At 45.1% G+C, this 22,874-nt stretch overlaps 3 protein-coding genes across 3 annotated transcripts; all 3 read right to left on the reverse strand.

The window, feature by feature from the left end:
• Positions 1-1,974: 1,974 nt before the first annotated feature.
• ipo4 (importin 4) lies at positions 1,975-11,206 on the reverse strand. The gene is made up of 30 exons (XM_019867161.1): positions 10,804-11,206; positions 10,544-10,630; positions 10,258-10,337; positions 10,096-10,137; positions 9,903-10,032; positions 9,647-9,826; positions 9,443-9,508; positions 9,262-9,363; positions 9,082-9,165; positions 8,719-8,874; positions 8,572-8,625; positions 7,885-7,994; positions 7,692-7,800; positions 7,472-7,601; positions 6,614-6,727; positions 6,369-6,482; positions 6,171-6,294; positions 5,978-6,089; positions 5,718-5,896; positions 5,567-5,644; positions 5,234-5,291; positions 5,047-5,152; positions 4,741-4,934; positions 4,414-4,458; positions 3,903-4,028; positions 3,546-3,772; positions 3,191-3,323; positions 2,999-3,103; positions 2,834-2,903; positions 1,975-2,746 (listed from the first exon to the last, which is right to left on the reverse strand). The coding sequence occupies exons 1-30, from the start codon at positions 10,876-10,878 to the stop codon at positions 2,616-2,618; spliced, it is 3,321 nt and encodes a 1,106-aa protein (XP_019722720.1). The 5' UTR covers positions 10,879-11,206; the 3' UTR covers positions 1,975-2,615.
• Positions 11,207-11,532: 326 nt separating this feature from the next.
• LOC109514095 (cyclic nucleotide-gated cation channel beta-3-like) lies at positions 11,533-16,830 on the reverse strand. Its single transcript, XM_019866904.1, has 17 exons — positions 16,738-16,830; positions 16,402-16,536; positions 15,810-16,032; positions 15,429-15,728; positions 15,138-15,346; positions 15,009-15,059; positions 14,831-14,917; positions 14,684-14,748; positions 14,385-14,507; positions 13,861-14,002; positions 13,621-13,780; positions 13,417-13,514; positions 12,932-13,015; positions 12,729-12,847; positions 12,205-12,357; positions 11,867-11,996; positions 11,533-11,685 (listed from the first exon to the last, which is right to left on the reverse strand). Exons 1-17 carry the CDS (start codon positions 16,828-16,830, stop codon positions 11,665-11,667), a joined length of 2,193 nt encoding a protein of 730 aa, XP_019722463.1. The 3' UTR covers positions 11,533-11,664.
• A 557-nt stretch (positions 16,831-17,387) lies between these two features.
• On the reverse strand, positions 17,388-22,383 carry cngb3.2 (cyclic nucleotide gated channel subunit beta 3, tandem duplicate 2). Its single transcript, XM_019867182.1, has 15 exons — positions 21,886-22,383; positions 21,444-21,758; positions 21,167-21,375; positions 21,041-21,091; positions 20,867-20,953; positions 20,724-20,788; positions 20,520-20,642; positions 19,312-19,453; positions 18,904-19,063; positions 18,723-18,820; positions 18,549-18,632; positions 18,341-18,459; positions 18,059-18,211; positions 17,786-17,936; positions 17,388-17,695 (listed from the first exon to the last, which is right to left on the reverse strand). The coding sequence occupies exons 1-15, from the start codon at positions 22,073-22,075 to the stop codon at positions 17,678-17,680; spliced, it is 1,965 nt and encodes a 654-aa protein (XP_019722741.1). The 5' UTR covers positions 22,076-22,383; the 3' UTR covers positions 17,388-17,677.
• Between the last annotated feature and the right edge of the window lie 491 nt (positions 22,384-22,874).

A 22,874-nucleotide genomic window follows, 5' to 3' on the forward strand; every position in this document is an offset into this window, starting at 1 on the left:
GTATAGTAAGGCGTTTTTGGCACGAAAAAAACCACATAGTATAGTAAGGCGTTTTTGGCACGAAAAAAACGACATAGTATAGTAAGGCATTTTTGGCACGAAAAAAAAGATAGTGTAGTAAGGCGTTTTTGGCACGAAAAAAAAGACATAGTATAGTAAGGCGTTTTTGGCACGAAAAAAACGACATTATATAGTAAGGCGTTTTTCGCCGAAAAATACGACATAGTATAGTAAGGCGTTTTTGGCACGAAAAAAACGACAGTATAGTAAGGCGTTTTTGGCACGAAAAAAACGACAGTATAGTAAGGCGTTTTTGGCACGAAAAAAACGACAGTATAGTAAGGCGTTTTTGGCACGAAAAAAACGACAGTATAGTAAGGCGTTTTTGGCACGAAAAAAACGACAGTATAGTAAGGCGTTTTTGGCACGAAAAAAACGACAGTATAGTAAGGCGTTTTTGGCACGAAAAAAACGACAGTATAGTAAGGCGTTTTTGGCACGAAAAAAACGACAGTATAGTAAGGCGTTTTTGGCACGAAAAAAACGACAGTATAGTAAGGCGTTTTTGGCACGAAAAAAACGACAGTATAGTAAGGCGTTTTTGGCACGAAAAAAACGACAGTATAGTAAGGCGTTTTTGGCACGAAAAAAACGACAGTATAGTAAGGCGTTTTTGGCACGAAAAAAACGACAGTATAGTAAGGCGTTTTTGGCACGAAAAAAACGACAGTATAGTAAGGCGTTTTTGGCACGAAAAAAACGACAGTATAGTAAGGCGTTTTTGGCACGAAAAAAACGACAGTATAGTAAGGCGTTTTTGGCACGAAAAAAACGACAGTATAGTAAGGCGTTTTTGGCACGAAAAAAACGACAGTATAGTAAGGCGTTTTTGGCACGAAAAAAACGACAGTATAGTAAGGCGTTTTTGGCACGAAAAAAACGACAGTATAGTAAGGCGTTTTTGGCACGAAAAAAACGACAGTATAGTAAGGCGTTTTTGGCACGAAAAAAACGACAGTATAGTAAGGCGTTTTTGGCACGAAAAAAACGACAGTATAGTAAGGCGTTTTTGGCACGAAAAAAACGACAGTATAGTAAGGCGTTTTTGGCACGAAAAAAACGACAGTATAGTAAGGCGTTTTTGGCACGAAAAAAACGACAGTATAGTAAGGCGTTTTTGGCACGAAAAAAACGACAGTATAGTAAGGCGTTTTTGGCACGAAAAAAACGACAGTATAGTAAGGCGTTTTTGGCACGAAAAAAACGACAGTATAGTAAGGCGTTTTTGGCACGAAAAAAACGACAGTATAGTAAGGCGTTTTTGGCACGAAAAAAACGACAGTATAGTAAGGCGTTTTTGGCACGAAAAAAACGACATAGTATAGTAAGGCGTTTTTAGCCGAAAAAAACGACATCGTATAGTAAGGCGTTTGTAGCACGAAAAAAACGAAATAGTATAGTAAGGCACTTTTAGCCGAAAAAAATGACATCGTATAGTAAGGCGTTTTTAGCAGGAAAAAAACGACATCGTATAGTAAGGCGTTTGTAGCACGAAAAAAACGACATAGTATAGTAAGGCGTTTTTGGCACGAAAAAAACGACAGTATAGTATGCCGTTTTTAGCCGAAACAAACGACATAGTATAGTAAGGCGTTTTTAGCGGAAAAAAACGACAGTGTTGTAAGGCGTTTTTGGCACGAAAAAAACGACATAGTATAGTATGCCGTTTTTGGCACGAAAAAAACGACATTGTATAGTAAGGCGTTTTTGGCACGAAAAAAACCACATAGTATAGAGTATGCCGTTTTTGGCACGAAAAAAACCACATAGTATAGAGTATGCCGTTTTTAGCTGAAAAAAACGGCATAGTATAGTAATGCGTTTTTAGCTGAAAAAAACGGCATAGTACAGTAAGGCGTTTTTAGCACGAAAAAAACGACATAGTATAGTAAGGTCAAAACACTTTCACAAACGTAGAGAAAATGTGGCTTTATTTCTGTTCCTCTTAAGTGACAAAATACAAGGCGTTTTGGGAGAATGCCAAGTTGCAAACCATCACACTGCACCCATTTCTGGTCGCTCATCTCTGCTCGGAGGTCACAGTCCATGTGGCAGCAGCTACTTGTGAGGTGAAATTGGGAGCCTTGATCGGCGTCATTATGCCAGCCTCCTCGAATGCAAGAGAAAAGGCTCTTTAAGGAGCCCGATGCAGTTCAACTGTCCCAGAGCTTGCGTGATTGGACTATTTGTGCAAGACGCTTGCCCGCCATTTCAAATTCATGTACGCTCATGATCAAACATATCGCGTGTGTTTCAAAGCTCTTTTCTGAGAGGTGCTAAATCGCACTTTGGAGAACTGGAACACTGACTCATCCTGAGTGCAGCTTCTGCTGTCAAGTTTTTGGAGCTCTGACATCCCACTTCAGACTCAAATCAAGAATGACAAATACAAGAGAATAATCTTGTGATCATAAAATATAAATAAGTTACTAGTGGATTCTGGCAAGAAAAACGTTGTTAGCGGTGGAACAATGAGTGGTGTATCTTTTTTTTTTCTTCCCGAACAAGTATAAAAATGAACTGCTTTGCCTGACTGTTCCTCATGCAGCGCGCCATCACGCCGTGCTGATAACAGCGCCGAGCTTGGCCCGCTTCTCTCCGGGAAGCGAGTTCACGGCCGCCTGGAAGTCCGCTAGGTGCTGCTGAGCAAACTGCTTCAACAACGTGGCCACCATTTTCTGCGTTTCTGAAGTGTAAATGAGAAAAAAAAATAAGATTGAAGTGGGCAAAAACAAAGCTTTGATGGTGAAAGAGTCGCAGCTTCAATAGTGACCTTTGTCCACTTCCTTGTTGCCAAGCACATGGCAGGACGAGTCAACTATAGGCTTCATCAGCTGGACAATCTGGAAGGCAACAAAGCTTCATCAGAACATTAGCAGGGGCGACATGGAATCGAACCAGTTTATGTGCCGCAAGTTTCGAGGGGAATGTACGCTACCAGAGCGGGATAGTGCGAGTACAGCATGGCCAGGCAGCTGAACACAGTCTTGTTCTCCTCCATGTCCTCTTTGAGAGGAAAACGAGCAACCAGAACCGGGACAACCTGTCAGAAAAGACAGTGATCTATTGATGTTTTCCTCTCTCCTTATGAAAAAGTGCACTGTGGGCTATGCTTGAGCCCTAGTGTCACCTGCTCCAATGGGACGGCATCCATGTTGCTCAAAATCATCCTGCAGAGGGCTGCGCACAGGTTATCAATCACTCTGGGGTCGGTCTCTTTGGCCAGCATGTTTGAAAAGACCGACAGCATGGTGGGATAATCACTGAGGTGGACTTTGCTAAAGAACAAGCTTTGGAGACTCAAGGGGGCACAAGGTGGCTATACTGCTGACTGGAAAGGTGTGCTGACTGGGAAGGTGTGCTTTGAGAGTTAGTCTTACAGATTCCTCCAAAACAAGTGAAAAAAATAGTTTTGGAGTGAAAAAATGGGCCACCCCGACCGGATGATCCCTTTAACATATACGGTCACCAAAATCAAAGGATACGAGGCTACAAGGGGACCAGCGGCCTGAGCGAGACATCCCAGTCCAAATACACTGTTGTTGCGGACCTCCGCGTCGCTCTCTTTCACTCCGGCGACCAAGACGGGGAGGACACGACTGGACAGTTGGCCCGCCAGTTCCCGACCACCGGACGTGCTGATCAAAGCCTTCAGAATTTCTCCGATGGTACCCAGAGAAAAGGACTTTTCAGCCTCTGTGCATGAGGATTTCTTTGGAGGAGAATAAGAATATATACAAGTGTGAGAACAACATAACACAAACACACTCAAAATAATTGTTTAATTGAACAAACAGTGCTGACTTGGTATGTGGTGCACTTGTCAGCAAATCTAAACTCACAGTTTTGCTCAAAATGAGAGGCAGCAGGTCATTGAGGAAAGGAGCGCAGCTGGCCGCTGACACAGAGGCAACCAGGAGGGGGATCCCTTCACCTGCAAACTCCTGGAGCATGCCATCGTACTCTGCCTGGAACAAGCCGCAACACCAACACAGACTCACGCACTGTGGGAGGTGGTTCAATATTGCCATGCGCGTACATCCTAACCAAAATAAAGTCCTCACTTTGATGTGGTGCGGGTGCGATTACAGAAGCGGAAATTTAGGGGAGCGTCAGAGTACATCCCATTGGGGGCATTCTGTTAGTTGCTTCTGCATCCCCAAAACCGATAGACGTGGCTCAGATACGGCGCACCTCTACACCATAGCAAAATAAATTGAGCGACTCACCCAGCACTATTATTGTTTGTTAGGGCAGATAATGATGCCGCTCTCGAACTGGATGATGCATGTGCACCTAATGTTATGAATATGAAAAGTCTATGTCTGATATCAGCAGTAGCTGGGAGCCAACCTCTTGGTCGTCGTCATCAGCTTCGTCGCTGTCCTGACATGCAGTCTGGAAGCAGAAAAAAAATAATAAATGCTCAAATTGGTGTTCCAGTATAACTTCAGCTCCAACAATGTGACTCACAATCATGTCTCAACTCAACTGAACTGTATTTAGAACCCAAAGGGAACAGATTAATTGAGAAGAGCAGAGGCCCCAAAATTGAGCCCTGTGAAACACCACATGAGAGTGTGGGGTAATTCGTGACTCAGAGCAACGAAGGCTAACACAAAATCTTCTGTCGGTTAAATCGGACCGAAACCACCGAAACGAGCCATCGGTCATCATCACCTTCTTCTTCAAAACGTCGCGGATGACGGTGCTGATCTCCTTGAGGCGAGTGGGGTTCTTGAAAACCTCCTCCTTGCAGGACTGTATGACGCTGTTCATCGTTTCCAGGATGCCCATCACAACTTGGCGCTCTGGCTCGGTGCGCACAGTCTCCAGAAAGCTGGGAATCACCACGTCCAGCATCTTCAACAAGGCTGCCGACGGGAGGAACAGGGGGACACTTTTTACTGGGTCATTCTCTGCACTGGCTCGCAAAATAGCTAGCACGAAGCACGCTGGCATTCACGTGAATATACCGAGTCGAACCTTGGTGATTGAAGTCAGTGGGATTCTCGGTCCAAACTTTGTGCTGTGCCCGACAGAATTGACCCATGGCTCCGAATGCTGCACGGCGAACATCCTCGTGGGGATACTGGACAAGGAGGACACAGAGAGGGCTCGAAAAGTGGGACGTAGGGCAGCGCATGACAGCGAGGCAGGCAGAGGAACTTACATCTCTCATTTCGAAAACCTGCTGGAAGCTCGACTCCAAGAAGGGCTGGAAAACAGCGCTGTCAATCACAAAGCAAGCATCAGGAAGGCACAAACACTCTTTCCATTGGGACAAATGGAAATGAACATGAGGCATTTCATTTTCTTGCATTTAGTCTACACATTTTAATAAATTCATTCCATTCCCACAACGACCTAAGCGTTAGTGTGTGTGCGTGCGTAACGGGGTCATCGCGGGAGGTCGGTCGCTGTAAAAGTTGAGCTTTGCTCCCAAAAAAGGTTGGGCACCCCCGATGTGACGTATTTGCTGCGGTCAGCTCAAAACCTTTCATACCCAGTGTTGTAGGCGATCTCTCCCAGCGCATTGCAGGCATCCTCCTTCTCATCAATGTAGGCGTTCTCCACACTGAACCTAACACCACCGATAAAGAATGAGGGGAACGAACGCTCTTTCATTGTGTCCAATGAGGAAAACATGTTTGTACGCGGCATCATGGAGATCCGTCTCAGGATCCTCATCCAGAAATTCATCCGAATCCTTTGCCTCTTCCTTGTCATCGTCGTCGTCGTCATCGTCGTCGTCGTCATCGTCGTCGTCATCATCGTCGTTGTCATCGTCGTCGTCGTCCAGCAGGACGAACGTCTTGTCCTCCTCAAGGTGGGCCTGAGAAGCGGAACGTGTCCCTATTCCACCTTCCGTACAATCTTGGTAGTGCAGCACGGATAACTTTGGCACGCGTCATACCGTGATGCCTTCGTTGGACTTGAGGGCGAGCAGCATGACTGTCGTAATAGGAGTGAGGTGAGGAGTCAGGCAGTCCGGGCTGACGGTGGACAGGGATGAGTACAGACTGTACCTGGTGGAGACAGGATGGGTTACCTTCCACGTTCCTCGATGCAAACGAGAGGCCCGTCGAAGGAAAACGGGATCAACGTACGTGCAGCGTCTCAGGTCAGGGTCATCGATGGAGTCGGTGAGTTTGAGGCCGAGTTGAACGTATTCGGCGGCAAGAGGAGCAAAGACCTCTTTGCCGATGGTTCGAGCCAGCTCGGAGAGCGTGTCTGTGGAACAGAGAGCTGCTCGCTAACAAGTCTTCTTCACGTTTTGGGCCGCGATGGAACGTATTTTCACTTGCCTAAAGACTGAGTTTGCAGGGACCTCATTTCCTCTGTGGTAGCTGTCAGAAAGCCCTTCAGGCTTTCAATGACCGCGGGGAAGTATGGAGCCAGCAGCTCCTTGGCCGCGTTGGCTGAGGAGATATGGACGTGCGAGATATCAGCAATATTGCCGCCCCAAAGAATAAAATGTGATCATGTCATGGACCCGTTTCACAAACATGCATCAAGGTGGTTTGACAGGGCGCCGAAAAGCCGGACTCACCAATGGCGCCGATGGCGGACACAGTGAGCTCTTTGATTTTCAGGCTGTCTGTGCTGTTGAGGGAAGACAACATGGTGTTCATCAAGGTGGGAAGGTACGGCTCAATATCCGCTCCTGTTTTACAAGAAATACAAGGGGAAAAAAAAAACAACAATTATTATTATTATAATTATAGATCTTTTTTTAAATTATTCACCTCATTCAGCCGACTCTGCTTTCGGTGAGACTAGCATGCGGACGCACTGTGATGCGGAAACGCCCACATCCCCCACAGGTGTCGCAAACCTTTGATACCCAAAATGCAAGCAGAGTGGCACTGAGTCGTGAGATGTACAGATGAGCATTATAGCTGCCGAAAAAGTATGAATGCGTTTACTGGTGGTTGCAGCCAGTACTTGAATAGCTTTGTTTAAAGTACAGTATCAGAGTGCGATTTTTAGATGTTTGTTGTTTTTTTTGGGGGGGATGGGCTTGAACAGATGGCCATTTCAATGGCGAAAGATGATTTGACAAATGAGCGTTATGAGTTACGAGCGTGCTTACTCAAGGCACCACTTTGTTGTCTTTGTGGGCGCTTGCTCGTAATGCCAAATTCAAATTCCTTCACACCAAACTAGGCCTCACGTGCCCTTAACGCAGCGTGAAAAGGATAAAGTCTTCTTCAAACCATTCCCACCACGACGTCCACAATGTCTCGTACGATGTGCGACAAAGAATGGCGATTTCTGGAGCCCTAAAGGTGGTGTGTCGCGGTCCAGAATTTTGACGTGCAGCGGTATACTAATGTACAGATTGATGGAAAGCGAGCGGTTTCCGATGGAGTCGGCAAGGTACACGCAGCGCTATTCCATAGCTTACCCAAGTTCTCCATGAAATTCTCCAGCGCATAAAAGGCCTTAGTGACATGGCCAACCTTGGCCTGGTTTAAAGACGAAAGATAGCCGAGCAGCAAAGGCATCAATTCCTCACAATGTTTACTCACTTCAGGCTGTGAAAATGGAGGGATGCAATACACTCACTTAGAATGTTTCAACACAGAAATGGGGCGGAGATCAAATATCACGGTGTCAAAGGTCACCTGTAAATGTTTCGAGAACTGTCCCAGGGCAAAGAGAGCGGCACCGCGCACCACCTGATTAGCATCTGAAAGACTCTGGCAGACCGTCTGCAGCACCGACGACAGCATCCTGCAATGACGGGTCAAGGTACATCGGTCGTTCCCGATTTAAAAAAAAAAAACTAAACATTCCATCGTTAACAACTGCACATACTTGGTGCGTATATGATCTGCACATCCTTCAGCCAGCACAGCAAGACACATGAGGCCCCCCTTCCTCTGATAGGGGTTATCACTGGCCAGGCAGATCTGAGTCAGCGGCATCTGAGGTACAATTTTTAACAGTCCCCAAAAATAAACAAATAAAAATCAGGATATGACACTGCTTGGTGGTAGCTTCTTCCACAAATAAGCATTCACGGTGCACCGCTGGAGTAGCACGGCCGCAAACAACGTAGCACACGAAACAATATCGCAGCGTACACAAAAGCGGTGGACATGAATTGTTGAGGTTAGAGCAGTGGCACGGGGAGTCACCGCTCTCGTTCACGTGACGCATGCGGCATATTCATATACGTTTTTTTTTTTGTTTTTTGCATGATGTGCTTGTTTGTTTCATACGAATTCTCCTGTAACCAAACCATTGCCAAATGCCAGACAGTATGTGCCCCCCTTCTTTTTTTTTCCTTTTTTAAAGTATTCCTGATTCTTTCCCTCCATATTATTGCTGCACAATTTCTGCTCGAGAACTTTTTCAAATGAATACATTGATTGCAAGTCAGACTTTTCTGCCGTGTTAGTGATTGATCCTAACTCGTTCCAACAAATTCAAGTCATGGAGGAACGGAACACCGTGGGAGACACAGGACAGACTGGCATGAAAAGAACTCGGATGACTTACCAGCTGATGGAAAAGTTTCTCCGGGGGCATGTGGAGCGCCATGGTGTCAATGACCTGCGTATTACCAAGTACAATTGCTCAGAAGACTTTTACTTGAATCAGCAGATTCCTCCACACTCTAAATTGCCGCACAGAGACTTTTACAACCTGAGCGGCACAATGTTTAGGATTGTCATTTTCTTCGCCATCTCCGTTGTCGTCTTCATCATCCTCAGGGTCGTGCTGACCGGGTGGAGGTGTTGCAGTCAAAATGGGGAAGATGGCCTGCAGGATGGGGAGCAGCAGCTTTTGCTTCAGCACTGTCTACAGCATAAAAGAGGGAAATACAAAGTTAAAAAAAAAAAAAACACGTTGTGTTGTAATTGTATTGTACAGTGCCAGTGTTGTCTCTGATATTGAAATGGTAGGATAATTTGGATAGATATGCAAAAAAAAATAAAAAAACTGAATTCAGGAGTGGGGCAAATACTTTTTCAAGGCGCTATTTGCCATGCTGTTGCATGAGCATACCTTGCTCTTCAACTTGATGAGAAAGGCAATGCAAGAGAGGGCTCTGACACGCAGCGAGTCAGTCAGCGTGGTATCCCCGCCCACCTACACAACGCACAAAACGCATGCATGCTTGCGTCAGAACATGTTAAGAGGGAGTCGACAAATGCCTGCAATTTGAGACGACATGGAGCTCCCCACCTCCAAGAAGAAGCGAACCATGTCTGTAACGTGAGGCACAATGATGGACATTTCGCTCTCCATTAGCGCTTTGAATACCTCCATTGACTCACTAGCTTGGCTCTGCGTGAACAAATAGTTCTGTTAAAGCTTAAATTAAAAAAAATAAAAATAAAATAGCAGAACACATGAATACATTTACCTCATCTGCTTTAATAAGCTGTTTCACAGCGACAATCAAAATTGGGATGATGGAGCGCATCTGGTTCTAAAAGGCGGCAAATTGCGATTACCACACACACACACACACACACACACACACACACACATATAGGTTGTACATCAGTGGATGTACGTTAGAATGGGCACGTGCCCGCCACATCACGTAACATAACATTGATCTCACCATATGTTGTGTGCCAGTGTAAACGGTCATGGCCGTAAGGCTGAGGATGCAGTAGTACAAGGCTGTCGGGTTGTTGTGGTCCTGTAACACGGTGCTAAAAAGCTGCAGAAGTTGGCAGTAGTGAGGCTGGAATGGCTCCGGGTTGGACTCGATCACCTTGTTCAGGAGCAGCAGTCCAACCTGCAAGAGGAAGCAGCATGGTGAGAGAGTGCATAGTGCTCACTTGAAGTGTTGGTCGGGCCCTTCAGTGCTCAACCTGTCTATCGTGTGGGTTGACACTCTTGGTGGCTTGATTGAGGAGCTGCAGAAGGGCAGGCCAGCTCTCGGGGGTCTCGTGTTTGACCATCAAGGCGCACAACTGGGAGAGCGAGTGCTGCACTTGGTGTCTGCAAGGCAAAGAGGCAGCAAATCAAATCCGCTCCAAGCGGCGTGTCATATTGCTAGCTTACTCTGTTTCCTGCATGAATGCCTGCAACACCACCGCCTTGAGACTGTGTGAAAAGACGTGAAAGTTGACACAGAGAAAGAGTGAGCGAGAGAGAGAGATTTTTTTTAAAAACAAGTCTGCATTTCTCAAATCAAGAACGTTCAGTAAAAGCATAGAATTTCACCTTTCTCTGTCAGGGGGACTTATCTTCCTCCATTGTTTCTTCACTCTCATCCGAAGCATCACTGCAGCCGACTGACGGACCTAGGGGACACCACATTAAGAAAAAACAAACAAACAAGAAAAAAACGTCAATTTCTCCTTAGCATAAAAGTTCCACTAGGAGAATGCCAACAGTATTACTGATGTAGGACGAATAGAACCCTGCCTTTTAAGAGAGTGACACACACTTTGGAGGTGGCGATGCCACACGATATAAATAAATACTTCGCAACTGTGCAGTCACATACCTGCGGATTTTGAGAGCCTCTCATGACAGCACAAAGGGCAGGGATGATGGCCGGGTCTTTGAAAACCTGCTTCAGCCGGATCGTGACCTAAAGGGGGAACACGCAGCTCAACACTCAGCAATGTCTGCAACTCGTACACAAGAAACACAAATGGATCCACAGCAACCGAAGCCTCGGCGGACATCAAACCGCGATGTCATCACCACCGCTGCTCATTTATTTTTGTGATGCCGACAACGTCGATCGTTTGGAGTACTTACATGCTGGATTACCGCGTTGTCAGGCTCCGTCATTCGCAGGAGGATCTGCTCGAGTTCTTCTGTCGTGATCACCATTTCGCAGAAGTGTCAGTGAAATTTACGGAGTCCGAATACCTCGTGGATCGTCGCGTCGTCCTCTCTTGGTGTGGCTACCACAACGGGACCCCCAACCCCTGCCCGCCCCACTAACTAGTGACGCTTCTCAAGGAAAGGTGGCGTTTCTGTCGCCGGCTAACACGTTGACTATGACTCCGTTTGTTATGATCCGAACATAAATGAAACCGCGGTGACGTTGAAGTGAGGCAAACGGGGTCAGAAGGCGAAGAAAGGACAGATGAGTTTGCCTCAGCTGTCAGCACGCGAGACAGCCCCGACCGTGAGTCCCACGTGAGACGCGTTAAAGGGACCGGCGTTTTCTTTCTGTTTTCACAATCGATGAAAACGAACAGCGCCACTACATGGAAAGGAGCACGACAAGCAGCAACAATTTGACAACTCGCAGTGCCTTCCCCTTGGACGGACAGACAAGTACTGTATATAGTATTATTGACAGTTTATAATACACAATACAATATGTACAGTGTATGCCCATGTATTGATGCATATTATTTCTATTACACATTAAACCAGCAGTTCAGGGTGTGTGGTCTGCCTTCAGCCCAAAGTCAGCTGGGATGGGCTCCAGCACCCCCACCCCCCGCCCCCCCGACCATGTTCAGGATGGATGGATCAATATTACTTTTGTAGGCAGTCAAGAACAATTCACCAAATAAATATTCCAAAAAAACAAAAATGCAATAAGTGTCACTGATCAGTTGAAATCAGAGTCCACAATGCAGTAGAATCGCTTCCCAGTCTGGCTCAACGATGCTGTTGTTGATTCTGTGAAGACGAAAACAAGTCAACGGTACTCAAGTTGCACCTTTCCTTCTCCTCCCCTGTCATCAATTTATCAACATTATTACTAAAATCATAACCGGTCAGATGTTCGAGGCTTTGCTTTGACAGTCATGACCAAGCACCACTCTATTAAAAGCAAATAAATAAAAGTGAGTGACATTACCGAAGGTTTGCATAGGTTGGTAAACACTTTGATTAACTTTGGTGTGGGTGGTCTTGGGCCAAAGACAGCCAGACCTTTTGGCTTTTCCTCTTCTTTCGTACCTGGAGGAGGTTTGGCCTTGGTCAGTTTCCTGAAGAAAAATGTCCACAAAGTAATACACTGAGACAAACATACACTTAAATATACACTATCCTGTTATTATCTGTAACAAAAAAAATATATATACACACAGTGGAAGCAAATGTTTGTGTACACACTAAGACAATTTCCAAAAGAAAAACAACAATTAAATGGTTAAAAAAAAAAAAACTAACGTGGACATTTCAGGCATGGCTCACCTTCCCTTCCTGGCCAGAACTTTCTGAGACTCCGGGTAGTGCACCAGAATGTCAAACAAATCCTTCTTCTCCAAAACAAAGAGATTAGCGAAGCCGTACGCTTTGACATTTGCTGTCCGTCTGTTCCCTCCATCTTTGGCAGACTGCAGCAAACTGATACAAAGATAAATCAAAACAAAAGCAAGACATGAAATCTATTTATATCATACAATACATTCAGGATCCAGGCTGTCCCAGGCTGTTTCTGTTGTCGAATAACACATTGAGCCGATTGTCACTTCTATGATGCCCACAAATAAGGAATGTAAAATACTTACCAGGTACCATAAAAAAAAAAAAAAAAAAAAATTACGACATGCTTTTGTCCAAATACCCCAAAGATCAAATGAAATTGGGAATCATATAATTTTGAATGCAGCACGTTGTTGCAATTTTCGGAAAACATATTTGACAGAAATTATTTTCAAGATGAAAATAAGGAGACACTTTTGTACCTTGGCAGGTGTCTGAACGAGCACACTAACCTGATCTCGCCAAACACGCAGCCGGCCTTCAGTGTGACAAAGACAATACTATTGTCAGGTCCTCCCACCACCTGCACCGCTCCGCTCTTGATGATGTACATCTCTTTACCGATGTCACCCTGCGGCGAGAGCGCAAGATGTCTTATTGAGAGGAAGTGTAGTCTTGACCCTTCCCTTTGGAGGGCTTAAGTAAATGCACTCACTTTCTTCACGACAAAATCACCTGGAAGATAAACAATGGACTTGAGCCTCAGTAGCATGTCCACCAACATCTGCTGATCGCAGCCCTGGAATAAACATCATTCGGATTTTAATGTTGGGTCCCACACTGAACCTCTTTATCTTAAATCATTCGTATTTTGCGAGCTGCCTTTTTCCCCCAAAATGTGTCTGAACATTCTGAAATGTGTCGGCCCAGCATGCATCATATCTGCACTCAAACTGGACTTTTCCGCCCACAACTTGGCAGTTCGAATGAATAAAGGCCTGCCATTTTCAAGCGTCCAGAGTCCAGCTGCGGGACTACAGGGAAATACTGAAGCCAAAAGGTAAGCAGAGCTGCAGTGCACAGATTAGTATTAGTCGCTGCGATTTTGTGTTTTTATTCCACTTATTCCCCTACACGTTTCCAACCAAAACAATTTGACACTGAGCAGTCAAAGCCTCTGTCAAGTGAATGTAAAGTCACCTGAAAGAGAGCAATCTTCTGGAAGGTGGCCAGGTTGATGTCCACTGCAATGGCAGTTCTCATCACCAGAGGCAACTTATCCAGCAGTTCAGACTCATCTAAAGGTAATAAACATTCCTGACGCTATCACACTGGGAGACCTCCAATATGTTATATTGGTTATTTTATTAAAACTTTCAGGATATCGTTCTGAAGAGAGCTCACCAAGCATGCCCTGAGCAGCCCAGGTGTAGTTGTACCAGGTCCTTATTCGGTTCTGGACATACTTTGGAATTGTGTAGGTGTTCATGTAAGCTACGCAGCCATCCATTGATGCTCGGAAATAGGTTTGACCTGCTGTTGCTGCTCCAATGACATCTCTCATCTACGATTTAGGAAGATGAAAAATGTTATACACACACACAACAGTAACTGTTGACTCATAATGTTTAAGATGATTCTGACCTGGCCAATCAGGCTGGAGAACACAAAGACACCAATGAAAAAGTTGGTCATCTGAAAGGCTATCTCAAAGATGGTTGTAGGTTCGGGTAGCCCACCGATGTTGATCAGGCTACGCACTGCAAAGTAGTAGCATCGGATGTACCTGTGAAAGACATACGGTCAACAGGAGCAGAGGACAATAGGATGACATTTCCGTTTTATTTAATTTACATACATACATACAAACTTGTAGATGTAAATAATAGAAATAATCCATCCGTCCACCCTATAAGTACATAGAACTTGTCCTTATGTCCTGATCTCAGCTGACTTTGGGCAAGAGGCGGATGCACTGTGGACTGCTTGCCAGCCAATTGCAGAACACAAGTAGACAAACAATCCTTCCCACAAGCGTTCACACCTACAGAGAGTTTTGTGTCTCCCATCTTTAGCGCCACTGACAGAGTTGCTCTACAGGTCAGTTGAGAGCTCCGACATCAGCGCACATCGTTGCCCGTCGTCAATGCAAAATGAAAAGCACATACGCTGTCCCATTTCCATTGTAGACCCACGTGGTGGTGCCAAGGCCCTGGTGTACGGAGGCGACGTAGAATGCACAGGCATTGAGGTGGAGGCTGTAGAGCAGGTAGCCTGTGGTGCGAGCCACTCTTTGTGGAAAAGAGAAAGAACACGAAAAACGCACAGGAGTCAAAGATAAAATAATGATTGTGATTATAACCCATGACTGTTGGCAAAAGCTACAGTCAATACTTGTATGGAAAGCACTTGGGAGTAATCTGACCAGAATGACTGACAATGGAAAAAAAATGGCCGCCGCTCTTACCTCCAGATGTAGGCTTTGGCCATGATGCTCTCAAGTCGATCACTAAATTCAAAGAAAGACTCAATCTGTGACACAAAAGAGACAAACGAGAATGGAGACATGCGCAACAATGGTGAGCAGAAGAAGAAGAATCGGTGGCCTGCATACCTTCATGAAGCGGTTGAGTCTGTAAATAGTTGAGAATTGAAAGTACAGGCAGAGAAGGTCAAAGGGGATGATGCAGATGATGTCAGTCTACGCAGGGCAAAAGAAAAAGCGGGACGAGAATCAGCTGGAAAAGGCAAAGGACAAATGCTTGTGTGATTCAAGTACTTTCTCACAATACCTTAAAACGAGGTGAATCGCGATAATGCTTTTTTGTCATGGCCCTGTCTTTCTGCAAGAGAAAAATACCCTTCTCAAGATGTCGTCTCTTCAGATTGCATCACCATCAGCGTCATCTCCTTTCACTCACAATAACATCGCCCGCTTGGACAAACTGAAGCCGAGGCTGCCAAACCATCATGTCCAAAACATACACCAGGTCACTCAGGATGTCCAAAATGATCCAGTATCGGTTTGCCGTGTCATTGTGGAAGGGGAAGGCCAAGCGGGCGGAGCAGAACCAAATATTGTAGTTGTACACCACCGCCACAATGGTCAACCAAGCGATGTAACGCCGATCTGAGGAGCCAAACGTGTTGTTATGTCGCTATTTGACTGCATTTCTTTGGCGAGCGTGCCATCTGTGGATCTCCTCACCCACCAGTGAAAGGATCGATGGTGCATCCCAGGACATGATCCAGTTTGTCTTCGATAGGTCGGAAGAGCACATCCAAGCAGCTGAAGCCCAGACCTGCGAACCGCTTCTCTTTCTTCTGGGCCTCTTGTGCTATTCTCTCCTCCTCTGCTTTTTTCTCTGCCTCCAGCCTTTTCTCCTCATCTTTCTTTTTCTTCTCTTCCGCCTTCTTGGCCGCCGCCTCTGCCGCCTTCTTTTCCGCTTCCTCTCTCGCTATCCGCTCCTCTTCCTTCAGTCGGTGGTATTCCTCCTTCTTCAGAATGGGCGCTGAGGAGGGAGAAAAGCGCTGAGTTCAATGACGCTGTAGCCAACTGTGTGTACGTGTTGATTGTTTTTGTCCATACTTACTGACGGGCGGGGTGATTTCGGGAGAACTGGCATATGGATCAGCGACTTTCTCTTTCAACGTCGTCGTTCGCTCCCTCAACGTTTTGACCAACCATCTGAGAGTCTCGTCTGTGTCACGGAAGTAGACCACAGGAGGTGCATTCTCTTCACTGAAAATGTGATTGAAAAGTGACAAAGGTTTAATGATACGTGGACAAAAGCAGCCAGTAGCTGATAATCTCTCCTGCAGTTAGACAGTCGCAGACTCACTAAGACACAAATCGCAAAATACTATCCGTCCATCCATTTTCTAATCAGCTTCTCCTCACGCTGTCACTGGAGCACAGGCGTTATTTACAAAGATCGTCTTCTTACCCTTCTGCTCCCTCTGGATTGACAGGCTCAACAGGAGCTACTGGGGCGGGAACTGGAAAAAAAACAAAACATCACCATTCGTCTTTCCCAAGATAAAAATGTCTGCTTTCTCCTTTGTAAATTGTAAAAGTATTCAGTCATGATAGTTTGTTGACATACTACAAACGAACACGATTTATCTTTAAAGTTAATGACATTCAAATGGAATAAAACAAGTTCACGTTGGATTCAGTCTTACTGTACCTGGCTTTGGCTGCTCTTTTATGGCTTCTTCCTCATCTTTTTTCTTCTCTCCTTTTACCGGTTCCTCTTTCCCTTTCTCAGCTTGCTTTGTATCGGCCTTTGGTTGGGCAGTCTCCTCCTTTTCAGGAGGCTAATGACCGAAAAAAAACAAAAATGAAGCAAGCCAATGTAAGCAGAGTCACCGCCATCAATTGGAGTTTAGCATTGCATTTGAAAAAAAGCTGCTCTTTGTCAAGTCTCGCTGAAAATGGTCGCAACCCAGGTGGAAAGGCATGACAACTCTGTTTAAGACCACATTCCAAAATAATTTTCAAAGGCATCCAAGGCTTACCTTCGCCGGTGGAGCAGCTGGAGAAGGTACAGGAGCAGCCTGGGCAGGTGGAGGCTCAGGAGCCCCCACTAAGGCCTTTAATTTGGTGAACATGGCAGAATCGCATACGGGTTGCTGTCAAAAGATATGCTGTTGTTCTCCTCCTCTTTACAGAATCTTTTTTTGTGGGTCGATGAATCCCGGCCGGGAGACTCTGGTTTTGTCTGCCTCTCACATTGACAAACAACGGACTGACGCAATTAATTCCTTTAGCCCGAATAACCCCTGCTGAGTCTGCCCTTCTCTTGGCACAGTCATCACCAGATCAGTCGTCACTAACATCAGTCAGTCCCAGGAAAGCTTAACTGCTTTTGGTTGGGTGAGCACTCGTGTTAACATTTCCTTCAAAAGTCCGAACATAACCAAGAAACTTCATGGACAAGAACATTGTATTAAGTTGTTTTCAACTTTACTTAGTGGAGTCAGAATGGACTCCCTGAATTTATTTTGGTTCGGTATGTCAGAAGAGGTCCCAGTCTGGATAATGAGATTATGGTCAGCACTCTCTCTCTCTCTGTCTCTCTGTCTCTCTCACCAAAACCATGACAGACACACACTCAAATACGAAAAAAAAAAACCCCACAAAAACCCCCCAGACTTTGCAAAGTTGCCGTTAAATATTGGAATCATTTAATGCAGCAGTTGTGACATAGTCTCTGTCAGGATTTTACAACCAGTGAGCACTGACAGAAAACGAATGCAGACAAAGGTAAACAGATGGCTACGGTCAAGTACAATTACTGAAAATGGAGGCTGGGTCACACAGGAAGACTTGGATCTCAGGATATTTTTGTGTAAATGCAATCAATACATTGACAATAAAGTACAAAGTTGATATTGTCTCTCCATATAAATAAAAAATCCACTCCCAAAACGGAGTTTGAATCAACAGAAGTGTCTCTCAAGTGGCAGCGGAAGACTAGAAACAAAAGAACACAAATATTTGGATCAGCAAAGATACAGTGACGATCACAAGATAGAATTTGAACAAAATGTTAAATGACCTTACCTTGAGTTTTTCCATTATTTTCTTGTTAAAGCCTCCACCGATGGCTCGCAGCAATTTGGGTGTTGGCGGCTTGGCTCCAAAAAGTGCCAGACCTTTCTTCTTTTCCTCTTCCGCTTTAGCTGCTGCCGGACCCTTGGCCTTCATGAGTTTCCTATACACGCATTTTTACATTTCATGTCAAGAAATATTCGAACATCTGATTGATGTGTGGTTCACGGGAAAGTATGATCACCAAAGTCACAACAACATTGAGGATGTAAGCATTTGTCTCACCTTCCCTTTCGGGCCAGCACTTTCTGAGACTCTGGGTAGTGGACGAGAATATCAAACAAATCTTTCTTCTCAAGGACAAAAAGATTAGCAAAACCGTAGGCTTTGACATTTGCTGTCCGCCTGTTTCCTCCATCTTTGGATGACTGCAGCAGACTGGCAAAATAAATAAATGAAGGATTCTTATACAATTATTATGAAACATTACTTTTTTTGTTATTTATTTGCATGCTTTATTTCATCAGAAATGTATCTTTGTTTGTCCCTCCATGCAAGTGCACTAACCTGATCTCTCCAAACACACAGCCGGCCTTCAGCGTGACAAAGACAATACTGTTGTCAGGTCCTCCCACCACTTGCACTGCTCCGCTCTTGATGATGTACATCTCTTTACCGATGTCACCCTGCGGAAAAAGTGGCGAGGAACATATGGATGGTGAAAATGATGTATGGAGTAAAAGACTGGTCATCCATAAAAACACCCCAAACATACTTTCTTGACAACAAAATCCCCCGGCAAATAGATGATGGACTTGAGTCTCAGTAACATATCCACCAACATCTGCTGGTCACAGCCCTGCGGGGAAATATGCACCATTAGTCTCAGGAGTCAGAAATATCCCGGTAAATGATCGTGTGCTTTACAAATACTTCGACACGCATCCACCTTGAAGAGATCAATCTTTTGAAAAGTGGTCAAGTTGATGTCCACGGCGATGGCGGTTCTCATCACCAACGGCATCTTATCCAGCAGCTCAGACTCATCTAGAGACACCAGGAGGGACGTTGCAGGTCATCTCTGCTCTTTTTTTGCAACGATTCCTTCATACAAATGAAATGGCACCTACCCAGCATGCCCTGAGCATCCCAGGTGTACGTATACCAGGTGCGGACTCTGTTCTGAACTAAGGAGGGAATGCGGTTGGTGACCATGTAGGCCACGGTGCTGTCCATGGACGAGCGGAAGTATGTTTGTCCTGCTGTGGCTGCACCAATGACATCTCTCATCTGAAACGAGCAGAATAATTAGTGAGAAAAAACAAAATATCAGTTTTCTCGTCGCGAACATTTAGCTTTTTGAAACGGTCTTTGGCAGTAAAGATGCTGTAGGGAAACCGCTAACTGATGGATAAATAACAGGGTAGTAATGGGCCTAGCCAAATGTCACTCCTAAATGGGTTGGTTTGTCTTGTCTACCACTACTTGAATGAGGTGAAATTTGTCCACACTACAGGGAAAATGCGTTTCTATTTTACCTGGCCGATCAAACTGGAGAATACAAAGACGCCCGTGAAAAAGTTTGTCATCTGAAACGTTATCTCAAAGACGGTGTGGGGTTCATTAAGACCCCCGATGTTGATCAGACTGCGGACGGCGTGGTAGTAACAACGCAGGTACCTGTAGAGAGGGTGAGGGGGTTAAAGGGCCCGCCCGTGGACCGTACCGGGCGGTTCTTTGAATGAATGCATACGCCAATCGTCCATTGTGACTTCCTTAATAATATGCAACAACCTCCTGGAGTAATTTCAAATGATCGGAAGTGAAACCTGTTTGACACTGATATTAGCGATCCAAACAGACCGAACAAAACAAACCTGCATTTTGGCCCTAACCCTATTTGATCAAGTTGCTTTATGGGAACGACCAGAAAACACAAAAACACAAGGCGTGTCAGAGAAGTTCCGCAGCTGGTGTCACAAAAAACAGATTTCAATCCCAAGATAAAGACTCCAACTTTGTGGCTTCTTCACTCAGTCAATGTGCCTGTTTGCCAATGTGACAATTCCGAGCAGAAAAGACCAGTGCCATCCTTGAGCGACTTCCAAACACACCGATCTTGTTCCAATTAATTCTCAAGCTCAAGTGGGTCGTCAAGGGCATCCATTTTGAATACAGCAAGATAGTCATGACAACGATGCTGTGGAGGAACCTGGAATGATCCCTCGGGGTGCGAATGAAAGCAAGTTCGAGAAAGCAGGGAAACCGTGTTACAGTCATTTTTTTGTGACGCCGGTCCTGGAACCGTTCTGACAGGCCTTGTAGTATAAAGAAAGAAAGTTCAAAAGTTTTCAATAAATAATCTACCTGGCCAAGAATGATGGACATAAACAAAGCCCCGAAAAGGTAATTTGTCATCTGAAACATCATTCCAAACATGGTGTCAGGAAAAGGCAACTCAGCGATCATCAGCAAGGATTTCTCCGCATAGAAGAAGCAGGCGAGGTAACTGCAGCCACGGCAGCAAACATAGAACATACAGCACGTTTTCAATTGAGAGATTTTCTTCGATAGACTTTGTGCAGATTTTCTGAGAGCAGGTTATTTCATTATTATTTTCGACCACAGCTTTAAATTACCTTCTTTCGGCCCACCGAATTGTTTCTGTAGACTGACAGACACTCAAGACAATATAAACCCAAAAGAAAGCGGGCGCTGGTGCAGGTTGAAATGCAGAAATACTCACGCACTTCCCAGTCCGGAGTAGACCCACTTGGTTTGACCAATGCCCTGGTAGTCTGAAGCGACGTAGTACAAGCAGGCATTGATGTGGAGCATGAAGAGGAGATAGCCGATGGTGCGAATGACCCTGACGGAACAGGAAAGGAGGGAGTTGCTTGACATCCAGCCATCCGTTCATCCATCCATCAATGGTTGACTTACAACTTACCTCCAGATGTAGGCCTTTGCCATGATACTTTCCAGGCGGTCGCTGAACTCGAAAAACGTATCTACCTTGGAATTGTTTGCGAAATGTTAACGGCAGCAGCAATTGAGCAACTAAAAAAAACTGTAAAAAACGTTCATAGTCACCTTCAGCAAGCGGTTGGCTCTGAAAATGGATTTGAAACCAAACTGGAAGTAGAGTAAGTCCAAGGGTAGGACTGACACGATGTCGGCCTATTGAGATCAATGAGACGACAGCTCGGTTGAGCGTTCGACAGTCATTAGGAAGATAACATTTCCTTCCATCAATACCATCCCTACCATAAATCTCTCTGTTTCTCTGTAATTCATCTTGGCCATCTTTCTGTCTTTCTGGGAAAACAAAGTTGCATTTTCAGTTGCGCAAGAACGCAGCGTCTTCCCTTGGGTGGGACATTTCCAACTTACTATGATGTCTCCCGCTTTGACAAACTGCTTGCGCGACTGGAAGATGATGCTGTCTGTGAGGTAGATGAAGTCAGCCAGCAGGTCCATGGCGAACCAGTAAGGGATGGCCCAGTCGGAGTGGTAGGGGAAACAGAGACGGGCGGTAGCGAACCACGTGTTGTAGTTGAAGGCGAGAGTCACCACACTCAGCCAGGCAATGTAGCGACGATCTGAAAGCAATCGAGCCGAATGCTAACAAAGAGTCTTTGAGCTCTTGCTTAACGCAAGCCGTGTTCACCTGTAAAAGGATCAATGGTGTTTCCGAGCACAGAATCCATGCTGTCCTCCAAGGGCTTCAGAAAGACATCCACGGACGTCCACATTTTCTCCTTCAACACAACCTTGAAGTCTCGAGTCTTCGCTTTCTCCTCTTTTGCCTCCAGTTTCTTTTTCTCCTCCTCTTCCTTCTTCTTTTGCTCATTCTCTTTCTTTTTCTTCTCCTGCTCTTCCTTCTTCTTCTTCTCGGCCTCCTCTTTTTTTATCCGCTCCTCCTCCGCTTGCCTTTTCCTCTCCTCCACCACCTCAGCGTAGCGGACTTTGTGCAGCAGCGGTGCTGAGAGGGCAAAAGGTTAAACCAACAATGTGCAACTTTGTATCCGAGGGGCATGCAACACCAGAATGACTTGATGCTTTTGAGACATAAAGCTGATCACCGTTGAATATGTGGGCTTGGTACTCACTGACAGGGGGTGTGATCTCTGGCGATGAAGCATATTGATCGGTCACTTTCTCCTTGTAGATACTAAGTCTCTCTCTCATACGTTTCACTATGGAGCGAAGCTGCTCATCTGAATACGGGTTGATGACGACTGGCGGAGGTGGGGCTTCCTTTTTTCTGAATAAATAAAACACGATCTCCCTTTCACACATTACATGCACGATGCACGAAAACAACAACAGCAGGGTGTGAAATTTTCAACCCTAAAGGAACTTCACTAAGCTGAGCGTACCAAGTGGAATGGAATGGGACTGTGGTGGAAGTCACCCATTTGTGTTTCTAAATTCAATGAATGAATAAAATAAAGAGCTGTAGAAAATAACAGACCGGTATGTATTTAGTTCAAATAACTCATTTCATTATTGTCTGTTTGAGACTATACTGGTCCCATATCGGATATTTGAACATCTGCGCTTGGTCCCGGTAGCAGCATCTTAAAGGGGAAGTCAACCCCCAAATTTTCTTGACAATATGTTCACCAATCACGGTCTGAGCCCTGAGCAACTATGATGTCATTTTCAGTCGACAGCAAGTGGCAAAATGGCTAACACGTGGATTTTTGTGCTTAAAATAGAGCGACAAAAATAGAGCCTTAAGTACTTTGTTTCCATGAATTTTTTTAAAAAATTGACTCCTTTGAAAACAAATACTGTATTTAAAGATTAAATGTGATCACAATTTCACCTGTTACGCCAAAGCTGGCAACAACATATAGGTCAACCTATCCATGTCATCTAATTCAAATTGAACAACAGGTCCACTCCTGTCAAGAAGTGTTTAAAAGTGCAAGGATCAGCTTTATCTGTCTTTACCTGTCACCCAATGATTTATATTGCAGGGCCCGAAGAGGCCATGGTGAGCTCCTTAAATCACAAAAGCCGAAAAGCTTTTAATCTACTTTGGGTTCATCCTCTCGTTAATATGCATTCTGTTCCAGGGCATCAAGATCGC

This window comes from Hippocampus comes, unplaced genomic scaffold (assembly GCF_001891065.2).
Source record: "Hippocampus comes isolate QL1 unplaced genomic scaffold, H_comes_QL1_v1.1 scaffold322, whole genome shotgun sequence".
NCBI classification, from domain to species: domain Eukaryota; kingdom Metazoa; phylum Chordata; class Actinopteri; order Syngnathiformes; family Syngnathidae; genus Hippocampus; species Hippocampus comes.

Bases quoted from the DNA above. Each gene is read 5' to 3' on its own strand.
- ipo4 (XM_019867161.1), bottom strand. From the start codon at position 10,878: ATGGTGATCACGACAGAAGAACTCGAGCAGATCCTCCTGCGAATGACG. The intron at 6,295-6,368 runs GCAAGTGAAAAT...TCTGTTCCACAG, and splicing joins CCTGCAAACTCAGTCTTTAG to ACACGCTCTCCGAGCTGGCT. The intron at 3,104-3,190 runs GTGACACTAGGG...CTTTTCTGACAG, and splicing joins ATGCCGTCCCATTGGAGCAG to GTTGTCCCGGTTCTGGTTGC.
- LOC109514095 (XM_019866904.1), bottom strand. From the start codon at position 16,830: ATGTTCACCAAATTAAAGGCCTTAGTGGGGGCTCCTGAGCCTCCACCT. The intron at 14,749-14,830 runs GTATGCAGGCCA...TTTGTGTCACAG, and splicing joins GACTCAACCGCTTCATGAAG to ATTGAGTCTTTCTTTGAATT. The intron at 13,515-13,620 runs GTGAGCTCTCTT...TATTACCTTTAG, and splicing joins GGCTGCTCAGGGCATGCTTG to ATGAGTCTGAACTGCTGGAT.
- cngb3.2 (XM_019867182.1), bottom strand. From the start codon at position 22,075: ATGTGTGAAAGGGAGATCGTGTTTTATTTATTCAGAAAAAAGGAAGCC. The intron at 20,643-20,723 runs GTAAGTTGTAAG...CTGTTCCGTCAG, and splicing joins GCAAAGGCCTACATCTGGAG to GGTCATTCGCACCATCGGCT. The intron at 18,460-18,548 runs GTATGTTTGGGG...CTTTTTCCGCAG, and splicing joins GGGATTTTGTTGTCAAGAAA to GGTGACATCGGTAAAGAGAT.